Source organism: Chiloscyllium plagiosum, unplaced genomic scaffold, assembly GCF_037043375.1.
Source record: "Chiloscyllium plagiosum isolate Xiang-an unplaced genomic scaffold, Cpla_swu_hap1 HiC_scaffold_1, whole genome shotgun sequence".
In the NCBI taxonomy this organism is placed as follows: domain Eukaryota; kingdom Metazoa; phylum Chordata; class Chondrichthyes; order Orectolobiformes; family Hemiscylliidae; genus Chiloscyllium; species Chiloscyllium plagiosum.
In genome coordinates this window covers 134,027,003-134,053,261 of record NW_028270139.1, presented here as the reverse complement: position 1 = coordinate 134,053,261, position 26,259 = coordinate 134,027,003, and the positions used below count along the sequence as shown (strand labels likewise).

The following is a 26,259-nucleotide window of genomic DNA, read 5'->3' as shown; positions in this document are numbered from 1 at the left end:
AAACTCTAGAGAATACAGGCCCAATTTCCCCAGTGTCTTATGAAACAATCCTGTCATCCCAGGGATTAGTATCTAAACTCCCTACCTGCAGATTTGAGAATTGCAGAAAGCACTCTTAAAACACAGTACTTTATGTAAACACCCAGAATTTGCATGCACAACTCAAAATATAACAAAGCAATCAAAAGCCAAAGTTAATTGCAAAGGAGGATACAAGGTCAGAGCTTTTCGCAGAGCGAAATACTGCTTCAAGGTTGCAAACAGTTCAGTAAAGACTCATAGTGGCAAGGAAGGTGACTGGAACTGGCAGTAAGCGAATAGTTAGGCATGGCATCTGAAAACACTGGCTTGCTTTGGCTGGTCTTCCCAATGTTCAATTTGGTGAAATTGCAGTTTATCCAGGCCGGACATCAGTGAAATTAGTCTACCAATAAAGACACTGGAGGAATCAAAAGAGATGTGGTGAAGTTGAACCAGGTGATTCCAACCTACGTTAAGAACCTGACATCATGTCCTCAGATAAGGCAGTCAAGGGACAGCATTGAAATGAGCTGAGAATTAGTATGGGTCAAGGATAGATCTCTGGATGACTCCAATGAGAACAGGGCTGGGGTGTGTTAAAGTGGTATTGGAAACAGAAAATCTTTGGAGGAGATTTTCTGCCTACAACTGGGTAGTTCAGAGCAGGATCATAAAAATACACTTTAAATCAGCTGGGGATCACCAAAAGCATAGGTTACAGTGTCAATTTGTGAATCTCTACCTAGCTCCTGTTAAAAATTGTTTTCATAAATTAGAAAAACTGCTTTTATGCCTTACCAACTTTCAAAACAGCTATTAACAAAGCTCTAAGTTCTTATTTGATTGAGTATATGCTTTTCATGAAATGACCATGCAAACACATGAACGTGCCAAGTCGAGTGGTTTCAGGCTGCCAAGTCTAAGAAGTCTCTACATGAATCTACTCTCCAACTAGGGAACAATTTCTTCTTAGTTTGTTAATTGTTTGTGAAAATACACCACTAAAATAATACTCTTAGCTTGTCAATATATACTTAATCCATTATCTCAAGTTCATCCATCAGTACTAAGCAACACCCTGCATAACTTGAGAATTTTCAGAATTGATGGAAAATCACTTCAACAACAAACTGTATTTTAGCACTGGGTTATCATTTACATCAGTCAGACCCTCAAATTAGGTAAATCATAATATTTTAGCATTAAACTAATTATGTTAATTCAATCTGATTACATCGTCAACCCTCTTCCTCCTTTTCCATCTGTACATCGTTAACACCTTAATGACAAAAGAAGTGTTCATCAGAATCATATCAATGGCAGTATTCTATATTCTTTATCTTATGACACTGTCAGTACTCACATTGCACCCAGCTGAACCCAAATATCAACTTGTGTTTTATTTAAATCAGTTAACTTGACCTAACAGCAGACATCCCTTATTTGGATTCAAAACATCCAATCAGATTGTGACACTTTAGGTTTGACTATTCAAGTGTGTTAAAAAGGGACAAGTTTTTTTTCCCCACAAGGGAAACTTGACATGGCTAAGTGGTCACGGACTTAAGACAACGGGAACAGACAGCTCTTTATGTAAAAAGGGAAGTTTTTATGACTAAAGTTTTTTTTTTAAAATGTTCAAACGACATTTGTACATTACATCACAATTGAAAAAAACATTTTATTTACTTAGATAAGAAAAAAAAACAAACTAAAGATCTGAAGAATTGGCACCATCAAAAATGCCCACCAAACATTAAGACAAATATAGTTTGAAACATCAACATTAAAAGATATGGAAATTGCTGTCTAAATCATAAAAGACAAAAGAACGTGGCAGGAAAGAAATCACCGAAAATGCAGTTTAGTAAAACGAAAACTTAAAGTAATCAGGACTAAATTCCCTTTAAAGAGTTAGGAGATAACCTCCTGCTCCCAGGAGCAGCTGCCCAGAGAGAAAAGGCGGGGACAGTTGTCAAATCAAAGGCCTAACGGCCCGGTCACTAGTGGGGAGGTAAATATCTGGGCTTTCCAGATCATTACAGACCGACTGATTCGTTTCATATAAATTTTCTCGCGGCGGCCAATTAGTTGTTGAGGTTCCGGTTTGAGGATTTTTTTAAAAAAAATCTAATTACCAGGAACGCTTCCCTGGTCAGGGTTGCTCGTTCCTCAGTGTCTTGCCTTGCCTCTTTTCCCTTGGCCCGCCGTTTCCAGCTGGGCTCCTTCTTTTCTCCAGTTTCCGCTCCCCCCTCTCTCCCTCTGTCTCTCTGACTCCCTCTTCCCTCTCTCACTAGACCACTCACCCTCAACTCGTCAAAATCCGCCATCTTTCGGCCCGTCCCATTATGCACTGCATCGTGACGCCATGCTCGACGTCGTGACGCAGCACGTCAGCCCTGGCCGCACCCCCATGCTCCAAAACCTGCTTCAATGGCTCACATGGCTTCAACTTTGGTCAATTTGTGATCACTATTGTATGGTGTGACTCTCATCTCACCTGCTGAAGTGCAAAGGCAATTTTGGATTCCATACGTTGCACCCCACCAAAATGGAGGGAAAATAAAACAGCATGGTGTAGATCCCAATGTCCCGAGGTCTCTGTCAACAAGTAATCTCAACCCTTGAGGAGAATGAGGTTAGGCCCTCACAGAACAATCTCGTGCCTTATCAGCCTTTCCAACAATACGATATTTCCAACCTTATCTGGAAATCAACATTTGTCTGAACACCCTGTAAGTCTCCAATCTATATGGTGAATGATTAGTCTCCTTGCTTAACACTTAATTTCACCAGTTTACTCATCGTCCCTCCCTCCAACTCAGCACCATCCTCTTGAACTGTCCTACCTATCCATTTTCCTTCCCACCTATCTGTTCCACCCTCCGCTCTGACCTATCACCATCACCACCCCCCCACCTGCATTCACCTATTGCCCTCCAGCCAAGTGCCCGCCCGTGTTTATCTCCCAGCTCCCCACCCCTCCGCCCCCAAAACTGCTGATGAAGAACTAATGCCTAAAACACAAACCTTCCTATTCCTCGGATGCTGCCTGACCTGCTGTGATATTCCCGCACCACACTTTGACCCTTGCTTGTCACGCAACTATCCAAACGAGAGACAAATCTTTCATCCCCATGAAAGAGACCAAAGGTTATGATGATGATGATACCCTCATCGAGGTGTTGGAGAACTGAACATCTTTGCTATTTCAGTCACTTCATATTGACTACCAACCACAGCATGTATTTGTAACAACTTTAACATAACACATTCCAGAGGTGTTCAAGAGAACCTAATCAGCCCAACCAAAATCCTGAGCCACAGAAATGTACACTACTAGAGGAAGAGAATTGAATGGAATTGAATTTATTGTCAATATGTGAAGGCACAGTGAAAAACTTTGTCTTGTGAGCAATACAGACAGATCACAGAGTTAAGTAGCATAGACAAGTAAATAATAGGTAAACAGCGGCAAAAACAAAAACACATGTATAGGCAAATATTAAGAGTTTAAGATTCTAATCGGTATTCTAACAACAGTAGGGTAGAAACTGTTTCAAAACCGGCTGGTGCGTGTGTTCAGGCTTCTGTACCTTATCCCCAATGGTAGAAGTTGTAGAAAAACTTTGCCAGAGTGGGATGGATCTTTGAGAATGCTGGCGGCCTTTCCTTGACAATGGGCATGGTAGACGGATTCTAGAGATGGGAGGTTGGCCTTTGTGATTGTCCGGGCCGAGTTCACCACTCTCTGTAGCCGTCTCCGATCTTGAATGGTACAGTTGCTATACCAGGTATGATACACGGGTGCTGTGTTGCCTCCCAGGTGTCAGGCTTCTTGATGTCTCTGATCGTATTTTCTGGATATTTTTTGGGGATGGGGAGCAGCCCCAAGTCGTGGTCCACATAGGTAAGAAGACAAAGGTTTCCACACTGTATGGAATTTAATCTAATCTGATCTATATCTCTAAGCACAGGGGGTGGGGGGGGGGGGGAGTCTCTTGGTTCTGCGATTGGTCAAAAAACACTAGCAATTCAGTCTGGTTCTGCAAGATTTCACACTTTATTATCACGGCCGGGCACAGGTTGTGTTTGTAGGAGAAAGCTGTGCGCATGGCTTAAGACAAAGACATTTTAATATCGTTTTTTGAAAAGAAGTACAGCCATGGTTACAGAGCAAATTCAAACAATTACCAATCAAATTTAATAAAATGACATTATTGACAGCCACTTAGCCCAATGATATTTACTGGGAACCAACTTTGTTTTACACAAACAAGCTTCTTTATCTCTTTTTGCACCTGCAATTGCAAGTTAAGACGGCTAGTAATGTCCTATCGATTCTAGTTATTTCTATGCTGTAAAGGAAGTATCATCTGCTGATCTTTGATTCAGTACTCAGGAATGCAGCTTTTAGCAGGGTTAAAAACCATTTTAAGTAAAATTGTCAATTTGCAGCCTCGAAGCTGTTTTGTCATGCTACTTGCATTAGGAAGCCATTTTGTTGTTAGTAAGAGCATGTATTAAATGGTTACTCTTGACACAGCCTGTATTCAGACTTTAGGTCCTCCAAAGGCAGGAGGTTTAGAGCTAGGACAAACAGAGTTGTTATCTTTGGTTTGTTGCCTGTGCTATGTACTAGCGAGGCAAGGAATAGGGAGAGAGAGGAGTTGAACACTTGGCTACAGGAATGGTGCAGGAGGGAGGTTTTTGGATTCCTGGATGTTAGAAACGAAAATCGCTTCTCAATAATCGCTCTAGACAAATTCAGGAAAACAAAGTTTTATTAGCAAGTCTGCAGAGTTGGGCACTCTTCTGAGAAAAAGCGCGCTGAGGCTTACAAAGTCTCCCATTATATACAGCACAAGTCCCTCCTCTCCTTGGCTCCAACAAGCCATGAGGTTCACATTCTTAAAAACATCATTATTTTTATCACAAAGTCTGCAACAAAAGGCTCCAGAGTCTCCAAAGTTTGTTGTTTTTCTCACCCTGTAGTCTTATCAGTCAAAGGCTTTAATCTGAAACAGATGTCTCAAGTCGTTCCCCCATCCTGGAGTCTTATCAGTCAAGGACTCATCCTTCCCTGCCTGTGTTAGTGGCTTCATCAATCAAGAGCCTGCTTGTTTTTACTCTGTTCACAAATTGTCAGCATTCTGCACAATTTAAACTATTCTACTTTTGAGTATATAAAATGGTTGTTAGAAAAGAAACAAAAGTTTTGTCTTTTATTATAGATCAGTCTGTGGTCCAGGCACATCTTAAAGTTTAAACCGAAATTACCTCTCACACTGGATAATTGCGGCTCTTTTTGGGGTAGGTGGGACTTCTATAAACAGGATGGTCTTCACCTGAACCAGAGGGGTTCCAATATCCTGGGGTGAAATTTGCTAATGCTCTTTGGGTGGGTTTAACCTAATTCAGCAGGAGGATGGGAACCTAAATTGTAGTTAGAGTATAGAGGAGGTTAAGAATAGGGAGGTCCGAAATAAAGTTTCAAGGTCACAAGAGGGCACTGGCAAGCAAGAAGTTCATTTGTAATGTGGCTATTTCAACGCCAGTAGCATCCAGAATAAGGTGGGTGAACTTGCAACATTGGTCAGCACCTGGGATTTCGATGTTGTGACCATTTCAGAGACATGGGTAGAGCAGGGACAGGACTGGTTCTGGGATTTAGATGTTTCAGTAAGAACAGAGAAAATGGTAAAAGAGGTGGGGGTGTGGCATTGTTAGTCAAGGGCAGTGTTGCGGTGGCAGGAAGGACATTTGAGGACTTGTCAACTGAGGTAGTATGGGCTGAGATTAGAAACGAAAAGAAAGGTCACCCTGTTGGGAGTTTTCTATAGACCTCCAAATTGTTCCAGAGATGTTGCAGAAAGGATAGCAAAGATGATTTTCGATAGGAGCAAGAGTGACAGGGTAGTTGTTATGGGGGAACTTCAACTTCCCAGATATTGACTGGGAATACTACAGTAGTTTAGATGAGTCAGTTTTTGTCCATTGTGTGCAGGAGGGTTTTCTGACAGTGTATAGACAGACTAACAAGGGGCGATGCCACATTAGATTTGGTACAGGGTAATGAACCCGGCCAGGTGTTAGGTTTGGAGGTAGGTAAGCACTTTGGTGATAGTGACCACAATTCAGTTATGTTTACTTTAGCGATGAAAAGGGTTAGTGTACACCGGAGGGCAAGAGCTACAGCTGGGGGAAAGGCAACTATGATGCGATTAGATAAGATTTAGGATCCATAGGATGGGGAAGGAAACTGAAGGGGATAGGCCCAATAGAAATGTGGAGCTTATTCAAGGAACAGCTACTGTGTATGCTTGATAAGTATGTACCTGTCAGACAGGGAGGAAGTTGTTGAGCACAGGAGCCGTGGCTTACTGTGGAAGTTGAATATCTTGTCAAGAGGAAGAAGAGGACTTATGTTAGGATGAGATATGAAGGTTCAGTTAGGGTGATTGAGAGTTACAAGGTAGCCAGGAAAAACCTAAACAGAGAGCTAAGATGAGTGAGGGGAGGACATGAGAAGTTATTGGTGGATTGGATTAGGGAAAAACCCTAAAACTTTCTATTGGGATAAAAGAATGACTAGAGTAAGATTAGGGCCAATCAAGGACAGTAGTGGGAAGTTGTGCATGAAGTCAGGAGATAGGGAAGTGCTAAATGAATATTTTTCATCAGTATTCACACTGGAAAAAGACAATATTGTTGAGGAGAATACCAAGAAACAGGCTACTAGGCTAGATGAGATTGAGATTCACAAGGAGGTGGTGTTAGAAATTCTAGAAAGTGTGAAAAAAGATAAATCCCCTGGGCCAGATGGGATTTATCCTAGGTATCTCTGGGAAGCCAGGGAAGAGATTGCAGAGCCTTTGGCTTTGATCTTTGTTATCATTGCCCACAGGAATAGTACCAGAAGACCGGAGGATAGCAAATGTTTCCTTGTTCAAGAAGACAACTTTGGTAATTATAGACCAGTGAGCCTTACTTCGATGTGGATAAAGTGTTGGAAAGGTTATAAAAGATAGGATTTTTCTCAGGGGGTGGTAGATGGGGTCTAACTCAATGCGTTTGTTGATAGAGTTCCGGTTGGAATGCTATGCTTCTAGGAATTCTCGTGCGTGTCTTTGTTGGGCTTGTCCTAGGATGGATGTATTGTCCCAGTTGAAGTGGTGTCCGTCCTCATCCGTGAGGGCCTTTTTCCTCGGATGGTGATGGCTATCATGAGGGGGCATAGCTTCAAACTGAGGGGTGATAAATGTCAGACAGATGTCAGAAGTAGTTTCTTTACTCAGAGTAGTAGGGGCATGTTCTAAGACTGAGATGAGGAGGAATTTCTTCTCTGAGGGTGTGAGTCTTTGGAACTCATTTCCACTGAGAGCTATGGGGCAGAGTCCTTGTCTATGTTTTGAGATAGATAGATTCTTGATCAGTAGGGAAAGTAAGGATGATGGGAAAAAGGCAAGAAAGTGGATGTGAGGAATGTCAGATCAGTCATGAATGGTTTCACTGTTAAATGGTGAAACATGCTTGAGGGGCTGAATAGCCGACTCCTGTTCCTATTTCTTACGGTTTTATGGTCTTATACATAAACAAGGAAATTCCACAACATGGTTTCTAAATTGCTAAAGGTATGTTCACCAGTAGTGTAGCAAAGGAATAGGGAATCAACAGTAATATTAGAGCCCAGAATGTAGTAGGGCTGAAGGAGATTAGAGAGATCAAGAGAAGTAAAACTATTCAGAAATTTAAATACAAGCATGTGAATTTAAATTGGAAGTAAAATCCATTGAAATTCATCAAGCACAGTACATTTGTCAAAGTTAGAAGAATGGAGGCTTACTAAGAGGGCATCGAGTTGGTCTCAAAGGTAGTGACAGCAAGTACGGTAGAGAAAGAAAATAGCATTCTTTGTGGTGAGAAGGACATAAAGTAAAAATAAACAGAATTCTAGTAGACTCAGTAGGTCTGGCTGTGGAGAGGAAAAAGAGTTAACATTTCAAGACGAGTACGTCTCTTCTGCAGAACTGAGGCTGGAGGTAGGAAGCTCAGCATGTGATCAAGTAGCATGCAGACTTTGAAACAGTGACCAGGGAATGGAATCAGTGTCTGTGGATTGAAGTTTGTGATTAAGATGAAAGGCATTTTTTCCTGTCTTCCCAGTGTTTAATTGAAAGATACCTTCTAGGTTACCCAGGACCGGACTTTGGAAAAACAGTTTGAAAATATTAAGACAGCAAAGATGTTTTATTGTATACAAGACATCTGGATGGATATACGAATAGGAAGAATTTAGAGGGATATGGACCGAGTGCTGGCAAATGAAATTAGATTTATCTAGGATATCTGGTCGGCATGGACAAGTTGGATTAAGAGTCAGATTCCATGCTGTAGATCTCAATGACTCTAGGTGATGGGCATTAGCTGAATACTCTTTATTTGCTTGCGCTCATAACTACTTTCTTATTAACTGAAACTGTGGAATGGAGTGCTGAACTCCCTCAGCTGTAAAGGAAAGGAATGGGAACCCACTGAGGAAAAAAATCAGCTGTTGTGCAGCCATTTAATTGCCAGTTGGCCAGTAATACATTGGAGGCAGGGCTTCCGCAACTCAAGTACAGAAAGTCCTAACTTGGAAAGTTGTCGGCTGGTCAGAGACTGGTGGTTTTGGCATTGTCATCAATAGTATTACACCTGGGATTTGAGGTGATGATTTGCATTTTTTCAGTCCAACAGGGGAGTTTTCCCGGAGTACCAACCTTACAGCCCTGGGCAAGGTGCTTCATGCCTTGGTGAGAGAGAAATCTGGAGGAGATGTCTTGCAATGTGCCTAGGTGGTTACCAAATGCCAGCTGCCAACCTAGGCAGCGAAACTTGCTGGACTGAGGACTTGGTGTGGGCCTCTTCCACTGCCAGTTAATTCTCAATAGACAGGCAGGAGGCTGGAAGAACACAGCAAGCCACACAGCATCAGGAGGAGGAGAAGCCGACATTTCGGGTGTAACCCTTCTTCAGGACCGGGGGTGGGTATAGGGGGAGCTGCAGATAAAGGGGGTTGGCGGGGGGAGGGTGGTGAAGTGGGGATAAATGAAGACAGGTAGAGGATATGACCTGTTTGGTCAATGGGAGGAATTAATCTGGTTGATGGCAGGGAGGAGTGGAAGGGAGGGGGAGGGCCTAGGAAGGTAGTCGAGGGATGCGAAAGGAGATTATTTGAAACTGGAGAACTCAATATTGAGTCCTCTCGGCTGTAGGCTGCCCAGCCGGAAGATGAGGTGTTGTTCCTCCAATTTACGGTTTAGTTTATTGTGACCATCTTTGGCCTCCTCCATTGCCACAATGAACTAAACTGTAAATTGGAGGAACAACACCTCATCTTCTGGCTAGGCAGCCTACAGCCCAGAGTACTCAACATTGAGTTCTCCAATTTCAAATAACCTCCCTTTCCATCCCTCGATTCCCTTCCTAGCCCCTCCTCCTCCCTTCCACTCCTCCCTGCCACCAACCAGATTCATTCCTTCCATTGACCAACCAGGTCATACCCTGTACCAATCTTCATCTATCCCTACTTCACCACCCCGTCCCCCGCCAACCCCTTTATTTACAGCTCCTTCCACACCCACCCCTAGTCCTGAAGAAGGGTACACCTGAAATGTTGACTTCTCCACCTCTTGATGCTGCCTTGCTTGCTGTGTTCTTCCAGCCTTCTGCCTATCTACTTTGGATTCCAGCATATGCAGTTTTTTTGAATCTCACCAAGTTAATTCTGGGAACCAATGAGGTAATGGCTTTAAGTGGACATAAGTTATTTTATAACCAGAAATAATGTTGTTAACACAAAATTTAACTTTGATTAAGTTACAATCAAACAGTGGATCAAGATTTTTAAAAAATCACAGTGTACAGAAGAAGGCCCATCAAGCCATTGAGCCTTTGGTCAATCTTTGAAAGAAAGATACAATTGGTCCCACTAGCCACTAGGTTCCATAGCCCTGTAATTGTTTTTCATGTGAAGTATTTGTACAATTCCCCTCTGGGATCTCTGTGTTCTCAACAACACATAACCTTCTGTCTTTTCTTCGAATAAAAAATCTAAAGCTTCTTTAGTTTCAGACATTGAGGTGTCATGGTGAGTTAGATGGGGCCGTGGCAAAACAGTCATCTTTAACTAAAGTCGAGAGTGCGATGCTGGAAAAGCACAGCAGGTCAGGTAGCATCCGAGGAGTAGGCAAATCAATGTTTCGGGCATAAGCCTTTCATCAGGAAACTCCATCTTTAACTAAAGGGCTGCCGTAAAAACAGAAAATACTGCTATTAAACCAACAGCCTTAATATGAATGCAAGTCATTGATTATGATAGCAATGACTATTATAACAGTTAAAAAGATTTACTCTCATTACATTTTCTGCTGTTTTTCAATCCAGATTCCAGATGTGTAACTCACTACATTGTCCACATTAATAGAGATGATATTCATGTAAAACTCTTAACTGCTGTAAAGTCAGCGTGAAAGAGGAGCAATTGCAACAACAACATATACTTATAGCCTTTAACAAAAAGAAAGCTAACAAGGCATGCATAGAAACATTGTGTAGGGAAACCATTCCAGAACCTGAGGTCTAAACAACTGAAGGTGCAACCATCAACAATGGAGCAATTAAAATTGGGGGTGCATAGGGGCCAGAAGCAGAGGAGTGCAGATGCCTTCGATTGTTGTGGGGCTGGAGAAGATTATAGAGAGAGGGACAGATGAGACCATGGACTGACTTGAAAGCAAGGATGTGAGTTTTAACGGCAGAGTTTTGGAGAATAATGACAGAAACCAGTGCTTGTCTTGGAAGCGATATGATTAAGGTTAGGATCTTCACCCAGGTGGTCTTCCAGTTGCAGCTGTCATGCCTAACAAGAAATCTTGCTTAGATCAGCGACAACGTAATACATTGGAATTTGTTCTAAAAGATGTGTGTAGGGTAGGTGGATATGGATAAATTTCCAATATGTGGTAAGGCACAAGAGAAGACAGCTTAAACAAATTTTTGTAAAGCGTTTGACCAAAGCCTCATGTGGCCCATTTAAATGGCTGTAGGTTATCAACATGCTTAGTTAAATTACATATCTTTTCATGGTTGGCTTGACTTAGCTCCGAGATCCACATAGTGTTAAGTAGAAGTTTCACAGCGCTATTACTTTATAACTAAGGTGTGAGACACATGTCACATGTCATTTTCAACGTCTGTAATACACTTCAGAAGTTCAAAATAACTTCAACAGCTATTCAAATCTCTCTACTACTTCATAATTAATATAAAGGAAAGGCCTGTGAGATGAAAATAATTATTTTTATAAATATGATAATGACTGATTTTTGCCATAACTAACAGCCAATTAATAAAATTCTATTCTTGATACTTTATTAATTGTCACAGAGGTATAGAAAAAGTAGTTCACCCTCTTTGTTTGTGTTATAGTTCAATTTCCAGTATTAACTTGGAAGTTGAAATTTAAAAATAAATAAATATATATAGTTGAATAAGAAATTGACCAATTAATAGGAACATTTTGTTCTATGTACAAATTAGGAGCAGAAGTAGGACCCTTGTCCACTTAAACCTGTTCACCATCAATAAGATCAGAGTTGATTTGATTACACTACATTTCAACCTACCACCTTTCACCCCTTTGCAAATCCATTTCTGCCTTAAAAATATGGAAACACTCTGCATTCACTACCTTCTGAGGAAGCACTCCAAAGACTCATAACCCAGTGTGAGAAATATTCCTCCTCATCGCTCTTTAATGGGCAACTTCTTATTCTCAGTAGTTGTAGATTCTTCCAAAAGAGTTAATATCCTTTCCACATCCATCCTATAAAAACCCAATGTCATATATATATCAATCAAATTGCAGCTTACTCTTCAAAACCCCAGCTGATATAAGTCACGCCTTCTTACTTTTCCTAATTAGACAACTCACCCATTCCAAATATTAGCCACTTGAGCCTTCTCTGAACTGCTTAAGATGCATTTACATCTTTCCTTAAATAAAGAGACTGATACTCCAAATGTGCTCTCACCTGAAAAAAAACTGAAACATTACTTCCTCACTTTTCCAATGAAAAACAGTGCTGGAGAAACTCAGTAGGTCTCACAGCATCTGTAGACAGACTATAAAAATAGGAATAGCTGGAAAGCTCAGCAGGTCTGGCAGCATCTGTGAACAGAAATTAAAGTTAACATTTCAGGTCCGGTGACCCTTCCTCTGAACATACTGAAGAAAGGTCACTGGACCTGAAACGTTAACTCATTTCTCTCACAGATGCTGTCAGACGCACTGAGCTTTTGCCACAGGTCAAGAGTTATCGATGGGGCAAGGGCAATTATAATGTGATTAGGCAAGAATTAGGATGCATAGAAATTGGGTAGCAAAATGCAGGGGATGCAGACAATGTAAATGTGGAGCTGGTTTAAGGAACAGAAAGGAAGGAGGGAAAGAAGGAGAGTGTTAGTTATTGGGGACTCAATAGTTAGTGGCTCAGATAGAAGGTTTGTTGGGAGCGAATGAGACTCGCGATTGGTGTGTTGCCTCCCAGGTGCCAGGGTCTGTGATATCTCAGATTGTATCTTTGGGGTCCTGAAGGGAGAGGGTGACCAGCCTCAAGTCGTTGTCCATGTAGGTACCAACGACATAGGTAGAAAGAGGGATGGGGATGTAAGGCAGGATTTCAGGGAGCTAGGGTGGAAGCTGATAGCTAGAACAAACAGAGTTGTTATCTCTGGTTTGTTACCCATGATAGCGAGGCAAGGAATGGGGAAAGATATCAGCTGCAAGGATGGTGCAGGAGGGAGGGTTTCAGGTTCTTGGATAATTGGAGCTCATTCTGGGGAATGTGAGACTTGTACAAACAAGAGCACTCCACTGGTCACAGGCCTCCAGTCTGAAAAATAGCCCTCCACCACCACCCTCTGTCTGCTACCTTTGAGCCAGTTCTGTATCCAAATGGCTAGTTCTCCCTGTATTCCGTGAGATCTAACCTGGCTTACCAGCCTCCCAGGGGGAACCTTTTCGAATGCCTTACTGAAGTTCATATAGTTCACATCTACTGCTCTGCCCTCATCAATCCTCTTTGTTACTACTTCAAAACATTCAATCAAGTTTGTGAGACATGATTTCCCACGCACAAAGCCTTGTTGACTATCCCTAATCAGTCCTTGCCTTTCCAAATACATGTACGTCCTGTCCCTCAGGTTTGCCTCCAACAACTTGCCCACCACCGACGTCAGGCTCACTAGTCTATAGTTCCCTGGCTTGTCCTTACCACCCTTCTTAAACAGTGGCACCACGTTAGCCAACCTCCAGTCTTCTGGCACATCACCTGTGACTATCGGTGATACAAATATCTCAGCCACGGGCTCAGCAATCACTTCTCTATCTTCCCACAGTGTTCTAGGGTACACCTGATCAGGTCCTGGGGATTTATCCACCTTTACCTGTTTCAAGACATCCAGCACTTCCTCCTCTGTAATCTGGACATTTTTCAAAATGTCACCATCTATTTCCCTACATTCTTTATCTTCCATATCCTTTTCCACAGTAAGTACTGATTCAAAATACTCATTTAATATCTCCCCCATTTTCTGCAGCTCTACACAAAGGCTGCCTTGCTGATCTTTGAGGGGCCCTATTCTCCCCCTAGTTACTCTTTTGCTCTTAATGTATTTGTAAAAACCCTTTGGATTCTCCTTAATTCTATTTGCCAAAACTATCTCAAGTCCCCTTTTTTCCCTCCTGATTTCCCTCTGATAGGCTTCTGATAGTCCTCTCATTAGCAACTCATTGGAAGTTCAGAGAATAGAATCTCAGTTTTAATAATTAAACAAATATTCCTCGGAACTTACTGAAAGGTATCTGCATGCCTTGGTGTCATCTGAAGCCAAGCAAAATCTAATTCCATGTCCTAGTTACGTTATGGATTGTGGAGTCTGTTTAAGTGAACTGGCAAGTTACATCTCATTTATTTATTTTTGATTTATTCCTTAACTGTATCTGTTTGTCTATCAGTCTTTGTGTGAGAGTGGGATCTAGAATCATGGAAAATTGGTTTTAAATCATATAAATGAATTAGATTTATCTTGTGATTTAACATTGCTCTGCTAAAGCTGCTGTACTGTATTATTAATGTATTGTTAAACCTTTTGCTTACACTATAAATGTAGTGTCTGGTAATGGTTATTCACAAAATCTGATACTGGTTATTAAAAACGCCTGGTTAATTTTGAGGGTTATTGAGTATGTTAACTTTACAGTGTTATGAGTATAAGGATAAGGAGGCTAATTTGATTTGGCTGCCTGTCTCCATGTTGTAATACAGCCCGCTGCTAAAACAATTTGTTCAGTCTCACTTCTCTGGCAATTGTAATTTTCTTCAGACCCTCGCTCCCTTTCTTATCCTGATTTACAGATATTTCTGGGATGTTATTTATATCCTCCAAAGTGAAGACTGATGCAAAATATTTGCTCAATTCATTTACCATCCTCTTATTTTCAATTAATAACTCCTCTGTAATGGAGAAACAATTTTTAACCTTTAAGAATGGAATAGATTTTAATTACTTAAGATACTCACCTAACAATTTGCTTCTCTAGCAGAGCAGGAACAAATTCCTACATTATGAAAATGTTAGAAAAAGCAAAAGGAACATCATCTTTCCCACTTTACCTCAGTGCCTTACTCAAAATGTCACCATCTATTTCCCCACATAGATGGTGACATTTTGTTCAGTCACCAAAATGTCTGAACTCCCAGCACTTTGTTCAGTCTCAGTCAGTGACAAGTCACACTGAGATGCCTGTATTAATATGATCTGAGTTACATCAGCCCAGGTTAAAAGAAAAACCAGAACAGAAGTTGCTGGAAAAGCTCAGCAGTCTGGCAGCATCTGTGAAGAGAAATCGGAGTTAACTTTTCTGGTCCAATGACCCTTCCTCAGAACTGAAGTTACAAAATTCATAATTTAAATAAATAAATTTCAATTAAATGTTAATTGTGAAAGACAACAAATTCAATTTTTTAAAGAGAAGAAGATTTCACCTACTTACCAAACTCTCAGCACTCATTTCAAAGTTCCATTTGTTCTTACATGTCTAAGTCATTTTTTTTATCTTAGCTACCAAAAGAGGAATGGAACTTGCTCAGTGGTTGTCTATTTTCTTTCATAATACTATTGCACTTGGAACTTTCAACACTTGAAACTATAATATAACTTTTAACTTATGCATTTCAATGCACATCATGGTTTTTTAAATGTCTTTGTTGTTAAAATTGTATTCTACTAAATCATCTAGACTAAAAAGATACAGTTCAATCCCTGGTCTATTAACTCATTAAACGAGCCTCCTGCTATTGAAATGAGTCACGCAGAACAGGAGGGCCTCCATTTGGCTTTAAGATTGCCAAACCTGGATCTCAGTTTTTTTTCTCCACAACTGCGACAGGAGAGATAAGTTTATATTATTGAATCATTGGTTTCTCTGTGGTTGCAATCTGTGATATTTCATACTGGAATTTGAGGCAGGGTGGTGGACTGGAAGGGAATGTTCTCAATACATGAAACTGAAATTATGTTTTCTAGGCCTGTGACCAGTGGAGTGCCACAAGGATCAGTGCTGGCTCCTCTACATTTTGTCATTTACATAACTGATTTCGATGCAAGCATAAGAGATACAGTTAGTAAGTTTGCAGATGACTCCAAAATTGGAGGTGTAGTGGACAGCGAAGAGGGTCAGATTACAACAGGATCTTGACCAGATGGGCCAATGGGCTGAGAAGTGGCAGATGGAGTTTAATTCAGATAAATGTGAGGTGCTGCATTTTGGGAAAGCAAATCTTAGCAGGACTTATACACTTAATGGTAACGTCAGAGGGAGTGTTGCTGAACGAAGAGCCCTTGGAGTCCAGGTTCATAGCTCCTTGAAAGTGGAGTCGCAGGTAGATAGGATAGTGAAGAAGGTGGTTGGTATGCTTTCCTTTATTGGTCAGAGTACTGAGTACAGGAGTTGGGAGGTCATGTTGCAGCTATACAGGACATCGGTTAGGCCACTGTTGGAATATTGCATGCAATTCTGGCCTCCTTCCTATTGGAAAGATGTTGTGAAACTTGAAAGGGTTCAGAAAAGATTTACAAGGATATTGCCAGGGTTGGAGGATTTGAGCTATATGGAGTGACTGAACAGGCTGGGGCTCTTTTCCCTGGAGCGTCAGAGGCTGAGGGGTGACCTTATAGAGGTTTACAAAATTATGAGGGGCATGGATAGGATAAATAGAAAAAGTCCATAGCATTAAAGGTTTAGATGGAGAGGAATTTCTTAAGTGTGTACAAGACAATTTTCTGATTCAGTATGTGGATGTACCAACTATAAAAGGTGCAAACCTTGACCTACTTTTGGGAAATAAGGCAGGGCAGGTGACTGAGGTGTCAGTGGGGGAGCACTTTGGGGCCAGCGACCATAATTCTATTTGTTTTAAAGTCGTGATGGAAAAGGATAGATCAGATCTAAAAGTTGAAGTTCTAAATTGGAGAAAGGCCAATTTTGACAATATTAGGCAAGAACTTTCGAAAGCTGATTGGAGGCAGATGTCTGCAGGTAAAGGGACGGCTGGAAAATGGGAAGCCTTCAGAAATGAGATAGCAAGAATCCAGAGAAAGTATATTGCTGTCAGGGTGAAAGGGAAGGCTGGTAGGTATAGGGAATGCTGGATGACTAAAGAAATTGAGGTGAAAATGTGTTGCTGGAAAAGCGCAGCAGGTCAGGCAGCATCCAAGGAGCAGGAGAATCGACGTTTCAGGCATGAGCCCTTCTTCAGGAAAGAAGGGCTCATGCCCGAAACGTCGATTCTCCTGCTCCTTGGATGCTGCCTGACCTGCTGCACTTTTCCAGCAACACATTTTCAGCTCTGATCTCCAGCATCTACAGTCCTCACTTTCTCCTAAAGAAATTGAGGGCTTGGTTAAGAAAAAGAAGGAAGCATATGTCAGGTATAGACAGGATAGATCGAATGAATCCTCAGAAGAGTATAAAGGAAGTAGGAGTATACTTAAGAGGGAAATCAGGAGGGCAAAAAGGGGACATGAGATAGCGTTGGCAAATAGAATTAAGGAGAATCCAAAAGGTTTTTACAAATATATTAAGGACAAAAGGGTAACTAGGGAGAGAATAGGACCCCTCAAAGATCAGAGTTGAAAAATGTGGTGCTGGAAAAACACAGCAGACAAAGCAGCATCTGAGGAGCAGTAGAATCGACATTTCGGGCATGAGCACTTCTTCATTCCTGTAGAAAGGCTTATGCCCGAAACGTTGATTCTCCTGCTCCTTGGATGCTGCCTGGCCTGCTGTGCTTTTCCAGCACCACATTTTTCAACTCTGCTACTCCAGCATCTGCAGTCCTCACTTTCCCCTCAAAGATCAGCAAGGCGGCCTTTATGTGGAGCTGCAGAAAACGGGAGAGATACTAAATGAATATTTTGCATCAGTATTTACTGGGGAAAAGGATATGGAAGATATAGACTGTAGGAAAATAGACGGTGACATCTTGCAAAATGTCCATATTACAGAAGAGGAAGTGCTGGATGTCTTGAAACGGTTAAAGGTGGATAAATCCCCAGGACCTGATCAGCTGTACCCAAGAACTCTGTGGGAAGCTAGCGAAGTGATTGTTGGGCCTCTTGCTGAGATATTTGTATCATCGATAGTCACAGGTGAGGTGCTGGAAGACTGGAGGTTGGCTAAAGTGGTGCCACTGTTTAAGGACAAAACAGGGAACTATAGACCGGTGAGCCTGACCTCAGTGGTGGGCAAGTTGTTGGAGGGAATCCTGAGGGGCAGGATGTACGTGTATTTGGAAAGGCAAGGACTAATTAGCGATAGTCAACATGGCTTTGTGCATGGGAAATCATGTCTCACAAACTTGATTGAGATTTTTGAAGAAGTAACAAGGAAGATTGATGAGGGCAGAGCAGTAGATGTGATCTATATGTACTTCAGTAAGGCGTTCGACAAGATTCCGCATGGGAGACTGATAAGAAAGGTTAGATCTCATGGAATACAGGGAGAACTAGCCATTTGGATACAGAACTGGCTCAAAGTTAGAAGACAGAGGGTGGTGGTGGAGGGTTGTTTTTCAGACTGGAGGCCTGTGACCAGTGGAGTGCCACAAGGATCGGTGCTGGGCCCTCTATATTTTCTCATCTACATAAATGATTTGGATGCGAGCATAAGAGGTACAGTTAGTAAGTTTGCAGATGACACCAAAATTGGAGGTGTAGTGGACAGCGAAGACGGTTACCTCAGATTAAAACAGGATCTGCACCAGATGGGCCAATGGGCTGAGAAGTGGAAGTTGGAGTTTAATTTAGATAAATGCGAGATGCTGAATTTTGGGAAAGCAAATCTTAGCAGGACTTATACACTTAATGGTAACATCCTAGGGAGTGTTGCTGAACAAAGAGACCCTGGAGTGCAGGTTCATAGCTCCTTGAAAATGGAGTTGCAGGTAGATAGGATAGTGAAGAAGGCGTTTGGTATGCTTTCCTTTCTTGGTCAGAGTATTGAGTACAGGAGTTGGGAGGTCGTGTTGCGGCTGTACAGGACATTGGTTAGGCCACTGTTGGAATATTGCGTGCAATTCTGGTCTCCTTCCTATTGGAAAGATGTTGTGAAACTTGAAAGGGTTCAGAATAGATGTTGCTAGGGTTGGAGGATCTGAGTTACAGGGAGTGGCTGAACAGGCTGGGGCTGTTTTCCTGGAGCGTTGGAGGCTGAGGGGTGACATTATAGAGGTTTACAAAATTATGAGGGGAATGGATAAGATAAATAGACAAAGTCTTTTCCCTGAGGTTGGGGAATCCAGAACTAGAGGGCATAGGTTTAGGGTGAGAGGGGAAAGATATAAAAGAGACCCAAGGGACAACTTTTTCACGCAGAGAGTGGTACGTGTATGGAATGAGCTGCCAGAGGATGTGGTGGAGGCTGGTACAATTGCAACATTTAAGAGGCATTTGGATGGGTATTTGAATAGGAAGGGTTTGGAGGGATATGGGCCAGGTGCTGGCAGGTGGGACTAGATTGGGTTGGGATAGCTGGTTGGCATGGACAGGTTGGGCCAAAGGGTCTGTTTCCATGCTGTACATCTCTATGACTCTATGACTCTAGTTCACCTCTCAACCTCCTAAATTCCAGTGAAAAAAGTCCCAGCCTATCTAGCCTTTCTTTTTAACTCAAATATTCCATACCTGGCAACCTCCTGGTAAATCTCTTCTGAACCATGATTCACATCAGGGCTACTCAACTCATGGCAATTGGAGGAGTGCAAATATCTTGGGGGCTTGTCAGCCTGTAGCATATTACACAGATATATGAAAGATTTTTAAAAATCAAAACAATATACGTTCTCTATTACAGGGAGGCCAATCTCCATGTTTTCATACACCAGCAATTTCAGGCAAAAATGGCAGAAAATTAGCGTAAAAAATTGAAACTTCAGTGCATGTAGAGTCCAGAATATATTAAAAAAAAACACGAAATTGGTGGAAATAAGTTAGACTGCAAGATTGTGTGACATAAAATCATTAGGCACGGATAGAATGGAAAGTATGAGGCCTTTTCTCAGGGTGGATGGGTCAATTATTAGGGGACACCGATTAAAGGTGCCGGAAGTGTGTGGATGTTTAAAAGAGCTGTGGGAGGCACGTTTTCCACACAAAAGGTGGTGAGTGCCTGGAACGTACTGCCAGGAAGGGGTGAAAGCAGACACAATAGCAGCATTCAAGAAGCATCTACACAAATACATGAATAGGAAGGCAATAGAGGGATAAAGATCCTGGAAGTGAAGACAGTTTTATTATGGAAGGTCAAAATGTGTCAGCACAGGCTTGGAGGGCCAAAGGGTCTATTGCTGTCCTCTATTGTTCTTTGTTCAATTATATAGTATAATGCAGAAACAATGAATGATACAGTTCCTTTTTAAATCTTTTAAATTTTAAAAATAAAAATATTGATCTTTAAGATTTAGGCTTTTCCACAATCTCATAGATAATAGTAAGTTTTTTTGAGAAAAGCAAGAGAATATATTCCAAACAAATTCAAATGAATGTTGTTTTTCTGTGCTTTATTGAAGATATGCAACAAAAATAATTATCCTTGTATAATAAGAGATTGTCACTAGAAATAAGCAAAATTTGTAATTGAATTGAATTAAATTGAATTGATTTTATTGTCACATGTACCGAGGCACAGTGAAAAGCTTTGTCTTACGAGCAATACAGGCAGGTCACATAGTTAAGTAGCATAGATAGAATATAATAGGTAAACAGCGGCAAAAACAAAAACACAGCTCCAGGCGAATGGTAAGAGTTTGTGAGTCCATTCAGTATTCTGAACAGTAGGGTAGAAACTGTTGCAAAACCGGCTGGTGCATGTGTTCAGGCTTCTGTACCTTCTCCCCGATGGTAGAGGTTGTAGAAAAACATTGTCAGGGTGGGATGGTTCTTTGAGAATGCTGATGGCCTTTCTTTGACAGTGGGCCTGGTAGACGGATTCCATAGATGGGAGGTTGGCCTTTGTGATTATCCAGGCCGAGTTCACCACTCTCTTAACCGTCTCCAATCTTGAATGGGTCAGTTGCCATACCAGGTAGTGATACAGCCAGACAGAATGCTCTCGATGGCGCACCTATAAAAGCTGGCAGGGATATTCGCTGTCATGCCAAATTTCCTCAGCTGCCTTTGTAACCAGTGCATCCACATGCGTCCATAGTTCGACCAACTATGGTGGTGTCATCAGCGAATTGTAAATGGCATTAGTCTGGTATTTGGTGACGCAGTCATGGGTATACAGTGAGTACAGTAGGGGGCTGAGTATGCACCCCTGGGGGGCTCCAGTGTTGAGTGTTAGTGACAATGAAATATTGTCACCAATATTTACTGATTGTGGCCTGTGGGTCAGGAATTTGAGGACCCAGTTGCAGATAGAAGGGCTTATCCCGAGATCACAAAGTTTAGTAATCAGTCTCGAGGGGATATTAGTGTTGAAAGCTGAACTGTAGTCAATGAGTAGGATTCTTATGTAGCTGTTCTTGGTGTCAAGATGTTCTAAGGAGTAAAGGTCAAGCGTTATAGCATCTGACGTGGATCTGTTGGTCCAATAGGCAAATTGGAGTGGGTAAAGGGTAGTGGGGAGGCTGGAGTTGATTAATGCCATGACCAGCCTTTCAAAGCACTTCATGACCACGAAGTTAGGGCCACTGGGACATGCTGCATGAGCCTTCTTGGCACCGGGGTGATGTTGGCCCTCTTGAAACAGGCAGGGACTAGCCTGCTGCAGGGAGAGGTTGAAGATATCCAAAAAGACCTCTGCCAGTTGATCTGCGTATGCTCTGCGTGCATGGCCTGGTACTCCGTCTGGTCCCATTGCTTTCCTTGGATTCACATGAAGGAGAACTTATCTGACCTCTGATGCAGTGACTGTTGGGATAGGTTCATCAAGACATGTCAGAATAGGTGTTACCTCTCCACCGAACTTCTGCTCAAGGCATTGAGACGATCTGGGAGGGATATGTTATCGTCTGCTATCTTGCATGACTCTTTTTAGAACCTGTGATGTCAGGAACTGGTGTATGGGAGAAGGATTGACATTTTTGGATCATTGGAATCTCTTTTTGGGTAGAAGTGATCTGTACAAGAAGGACGGATTGCACCTAAATTGGAAGGGGACTAATATACTGGCAGGGAGATTTGCTAGAGCTGATCGGGAGGATTTAAACTAGTAAGGTGGGGGGTTAGAACCCAGGGAGATAGTGAGGAAAGAAATCAATCTGAGACTGGTACAGTTGAGAACAGAAGCGAGTCAAACGGTCAGGGCAGGCATGGAATACTGGTAGGACTAATAAATTAAACTGCATTTATTTGAATGCAAGAGGCCTAACAGGGAAGGCAGATGAACTCAGGGCATGGTTAGGAACATGGGGCTGGGATATCTTAGCAATTACAAAAACATGGCTCAGGGATGGGCAGGACTGGCAGCTCAATGTTCCAGGATACAAATGATACAGGAAGAATAGAAAGGGAGGCAAGAGAGGAGGGGGAGTGGCATTTTTGATAAGGGATAGCATTACAGCTGTGCTGAGGGAGGATATTCCCGGAAATACATCCAGGGAAGTTATTTGGGTGGAACTGAGAAATAAGAAAGGGATGATCACCTTATTGGGATTGTATTATAGACCCCCTAATAGTCAGAGGGAAATTGAGAAACAAACTTGTAAGGAGATTTCAGCTATTAGTAAGAATGAGAGGGTTGTTATGGTAGGGGATTTTAACTTTCCAGACATCGACTGGGACTGCCATAATGTTAAAGGTTTAGATGGAGAGGAATTTCGTAAGTGCGTACAAGACAATTTTCTGATTCAATATGTGGATGTACCTACTAGAGAAGGTGCAAAACTTGACCTACTCTTGGGAAATAAGGCAGGGCAGGTGACTAAGATGTCAGTGGGGGAGTACTTTGGGGCCAGTGACAATAATTCTATTCGTTTTAAAATCGTGATGGAAAAGGATAGATCAGATCTAAAAGTTGAAGTTCTAAATTGGAGAAAGGCCAATTTTGACGATATTAGGCAAGAACTTTCGAAAGCTGATTGGAGGCAGATGTTCACAGGTAAAGGGACGGCTGTAAAATGGGAAGCCTTCAGAAATGAGATACAAGAATCCAGAGAAAATATATTCCTGTCAGGGTGAAAGGGAAGGCTGGTAGGTATAGGGAATGCTGGATGACTAAAGAAATTGAGGGTTTGGTTAAGAAAAAGAAGGAAGTATATGTCAGGTATACACAGGATAGATTGAGTGAATCCTTAGAAGAATATAAAGGAGTATACTTAAGAGAGAAATCAGGAAGGCAAAAAGGGGACATGAGATAGCGATGGCAAAATAGAATTAAGGAAAATCCAAAGGGTTTTTACAAATATATTAAGGACAAAAGGGTAACTAGGGAAAGAATAGGGCCCCTCAAAGATCAGCAAAGGTGGCCTTTGTGTGGAGCCACAAAAAATGGGGGAGATACTAAATGAATATTTTGCATCAGTATTTACTGTGGAAAAGGACATGGAAGACATAGACTGTAGGGAAATAGATGGTGACATCTTGCAAAATGTCCAGATTACAGAGGAGGAAGTGCTGGATGTCTTGAAACGGTTAAAGGTGGATAAATCCCCAAGACCTGGTCAGGTGTACCTGAGAACTCTGTGGGGAGCTATAGAAGTGATTGCTGGGCCTCTTGCTGAGATATTTGTATCACCGATAGTCACAAGTGAGGTGCCAGAAGACTGGAGGTTGGCAAACGTGGTGCCACTGTTTAAGAAGGGCAGTAAAGTCAAGCCAGGGAACTATAGACCGGTGAGCCTGACCTCAGTGGTGGGCAGGTTAATGGAGGGAATCCTTTGGAAAAGCAAGGACTGATTCGGGATAGTCAACACGGCTTTGTGCATGGGAAATCATGTCTCACAAACTTGGTTGAATTTGTTGAAGAAGTAACAAAGAAGGTTGATGAGGGCAGAGCAGTAGATGTGATCTATATGGACTTCATATAGATGGATATAGTTGGAGGATTTGAGCTATAGGGAGTGGCTGAACAGGCTGGGGCTGTTTTCCCTGGAGCGTTGGAGGCTGAAGGGTGACCTTATAGAGGTTTACAAAATTATGAAGGACATGGATAGGATAAATAGACAAAGTCTTTTCCCTGGGATTGGGGAGACCAGGACTAGAGGGCATAGGTTTAGGGTGAGAGGGGAAAGATATAAAAGAGACCTAAGGGGCAACTTTTTCATGTAGAGGTTGGTACGTGTATGGAATGAGCTGCCAGGGGATGTCATAGAGTTATAGAGATGTACAGCATAGAAACAGACCCTTCAGTCCAACCTGTCCATGCCGACCAGATTTCCCAACGCAATTGCTCGTCCCACCTGCCAGCACCTGGCCCATATCACTCCAAACCCTTCCTATTCATATACCCATCCAAATGCCTCTTAAATGTTGCAATTGTACCAGCCTCCACCACTTGCTTTGGCAGCTTTTTGTACCGCAACATGACCTCCCAACTCCTGTACTCAATACTCTGACCAATAAACGAAAGCATACCAAACATCTTCTTCACTATCCTATCTACCTGCGACTCCACTTTCAAGGAGCTATGAACTTGCACTCCAAGGTCTCTTTGTTCAGCAACACTCCCTAGGATGTTACCATTAAGTGTATAAGTCCTGCTAAGATTTGCTTTCCCAAAATGCAGCACATTGCATTTATCTGAATTAAACTCCATCTGCCACTTCTCAGCCCATTGGCCCATCTGGTCCAGATCCTGTTATAATCTGAGGTAATCGTCTTCGCTGTCCACTACACCTCCAATTTTGGTGTCATCTGCAAACTTACTATCTGTACCTCTTTTGCTCGCATCCAAATCATTTATGTAAATGACAAAAAGTAGAGGGCCCAGCACCGATCCTTGTGGCACTCCACTGGTCACAGGCCTCCAGTCTGAAAAACAACCCTCCACCACCACCCTTTTGTGCCAGTTCTGTATCCAAATGGCTAGTTCTCCCTGTATTCCATGAGATCTAACCTTGCTAATCAGTCTCCCATGGGGAACCTTGTCGAACGCCTCACTGAAGTCCATATAAATCACTGCTCTGCCCTCATCAATCTTCTTTGTTACTTCTTCAAAAAACTCAATCAAGTTTGTGAGACATTATTTCCCACGCACAAAGCCATGTGTGGTGGAGGCTGGTACAATTGCAACATTGAGAGGCATTTGGATGGGTATATGAATGGGAAGGGTTTGGAGGGATATGGGCCGGGTGCTGGCAGATGGAACTAGATTGGGTTGGGATATCTGGTCGGCGTGGACAGGTTGGACTGAAGGGTCTGTTTCCATGCTGTACATCTCTATGACTCTATGACTCTATTCAGTCTTTGCCATAGTCATCGGGTGTCTGTCTAGGTCTCTAGTTTGTATCAGAAGTGATTCTTGGCTGTTTTAACGGCTCAGAAAAGGTCATATTTGGATTCCTTATATGTGAGTGGGTCTCCTATAAGTAATTGGTAGTATTCCTACGCAGTAATTGGCTATGGTGTTTCCAAAACAAAGAATTTAATATTACATATGGACGCCATTCAGCCCCTTGAACCATTGCTAGCTATTTGAAAGATCTGTCCAACCTGCGCTCCTTCCTTTCCTTGTAACAACAAATTTTTCATTTTTAATTATTTATTGCATTCCCTTTTTAAACAATGATTACTTATTTTAGTTCGTTGGAGAAGACACATGCATTTCATCTTGCACTCATCAGAACTGACAACAAGAATTCCAAATTTCAAAGAGAGCAACAATATTACCATGTGAGTAAATAACAATAAGTGGTTGGTAAACCAATTCTGACTGGTTCAGGCATTACTATGGAGAATGCACCATTGTGCTACTATCTGAATTTTTCTTTACTCAGAGTGTAGTAAGGGATGGAATGCCCAGCCTGCAACAGTAATAGATTTGCCAACTTTAAGGGCATTTAAATGGTCTTTTGATAAATGTATGGATGATAATGGAATTGTGCAGGTTAGATCAGCTTCAGATTGGTTTCACAGGCCAGCGCAACATCGAGGGCCAAAGGGCCTATACTGAACTGTAATGTTCTATGTTCTATCCCATTATTGCTGAAAATGTATTGCTGGAAAAGCACAGCAGGTCAGGCAGCATCCAAGGAATCATTCCTGAAGAAGGGCTCATGCCCGAAACGTCGGTTCTCCTGCTCCTTGGATGCTGCCTGACCTGCTGTGCTTTTCCAGCAACACATTTTCAGCTCTGATCTCCAGCATCTGCAGTCCTCACTTTCTCCTCTATCCCATTGTTACCAATTTTGTTTAATTGTATAAAAGTCACAGACATGGATATGTTCCCTTTCCCTGCAGTGGACAGGCCCCTGTGTATAAATATAAGTAGCTTCTTGCAAGAATAACTGAGCCACATTGTGAGTTTGAATGACAATCTTAAATTGATTTTTAGTGCAATTCCTAGGACATTTGGATTTGCACAGTAAGTGCTGTTAAATGTAGAATCAACACATAACATTAGACATTACATATTGTGGGCACGGTTAGCACTGTTGCCTCACAGCGCCAGAGACCTGGGTTCAATTCCCG

General features: G+C 42.0%; 2 protein-coding genes across 7 annotated transcripts in view; one reads left to right on the top strand and one right to left on the bottom strand.

Annotated features, from left to right (window-relative positions):
- Positions 1-2,369, bottom strand: part of pias2 (protein inhibitor of activated STAT, 2) — a 95,657-nt gene extending 93,288 nt beyond the window's left edge. Inside the window, exon 1 of one of the 2 annotated variants that reach the window (XM_043715166.2) lies at positions 2,328-2,369. In XM_043715166.2, coding sequence (XP_043571101.2) covers positions 2,328-2,351 — 24 coding nt within the window. In that variant the 5' untranslated portion in view covers positions 2,352-2,369. Of the gene's footprint in view, positions 1-2,159; positions 2,287-2,327 lie in introns of those variants that run through there. The other variant, XM_043715240.2, reaches the window with a different exon arrangement.
- Positions 1-26,259, top strand: part of katnal2 (katanin p60 subunit A-like 2) — a 206,408-nt gene that overhangs the window by 93,541 nt on the left and 86,608 nt on the right. Inside the window, exon 1 of one of the 5 annotated variants that reach the window (XM_087990915.1) lies at positions 25,444-25,461. The exons of the other annotated variants lie outside the window; for them this stretch is intronic. The gene's annotated coding sequence lies outside the window, so the exon portion shown is untranslated. Of the gene's footprint in view, positions 1-25,443; positions 25,462-26,259 lie in introns of those variants that run through there. 5 annotated transcript variants of the gene reach the window in all.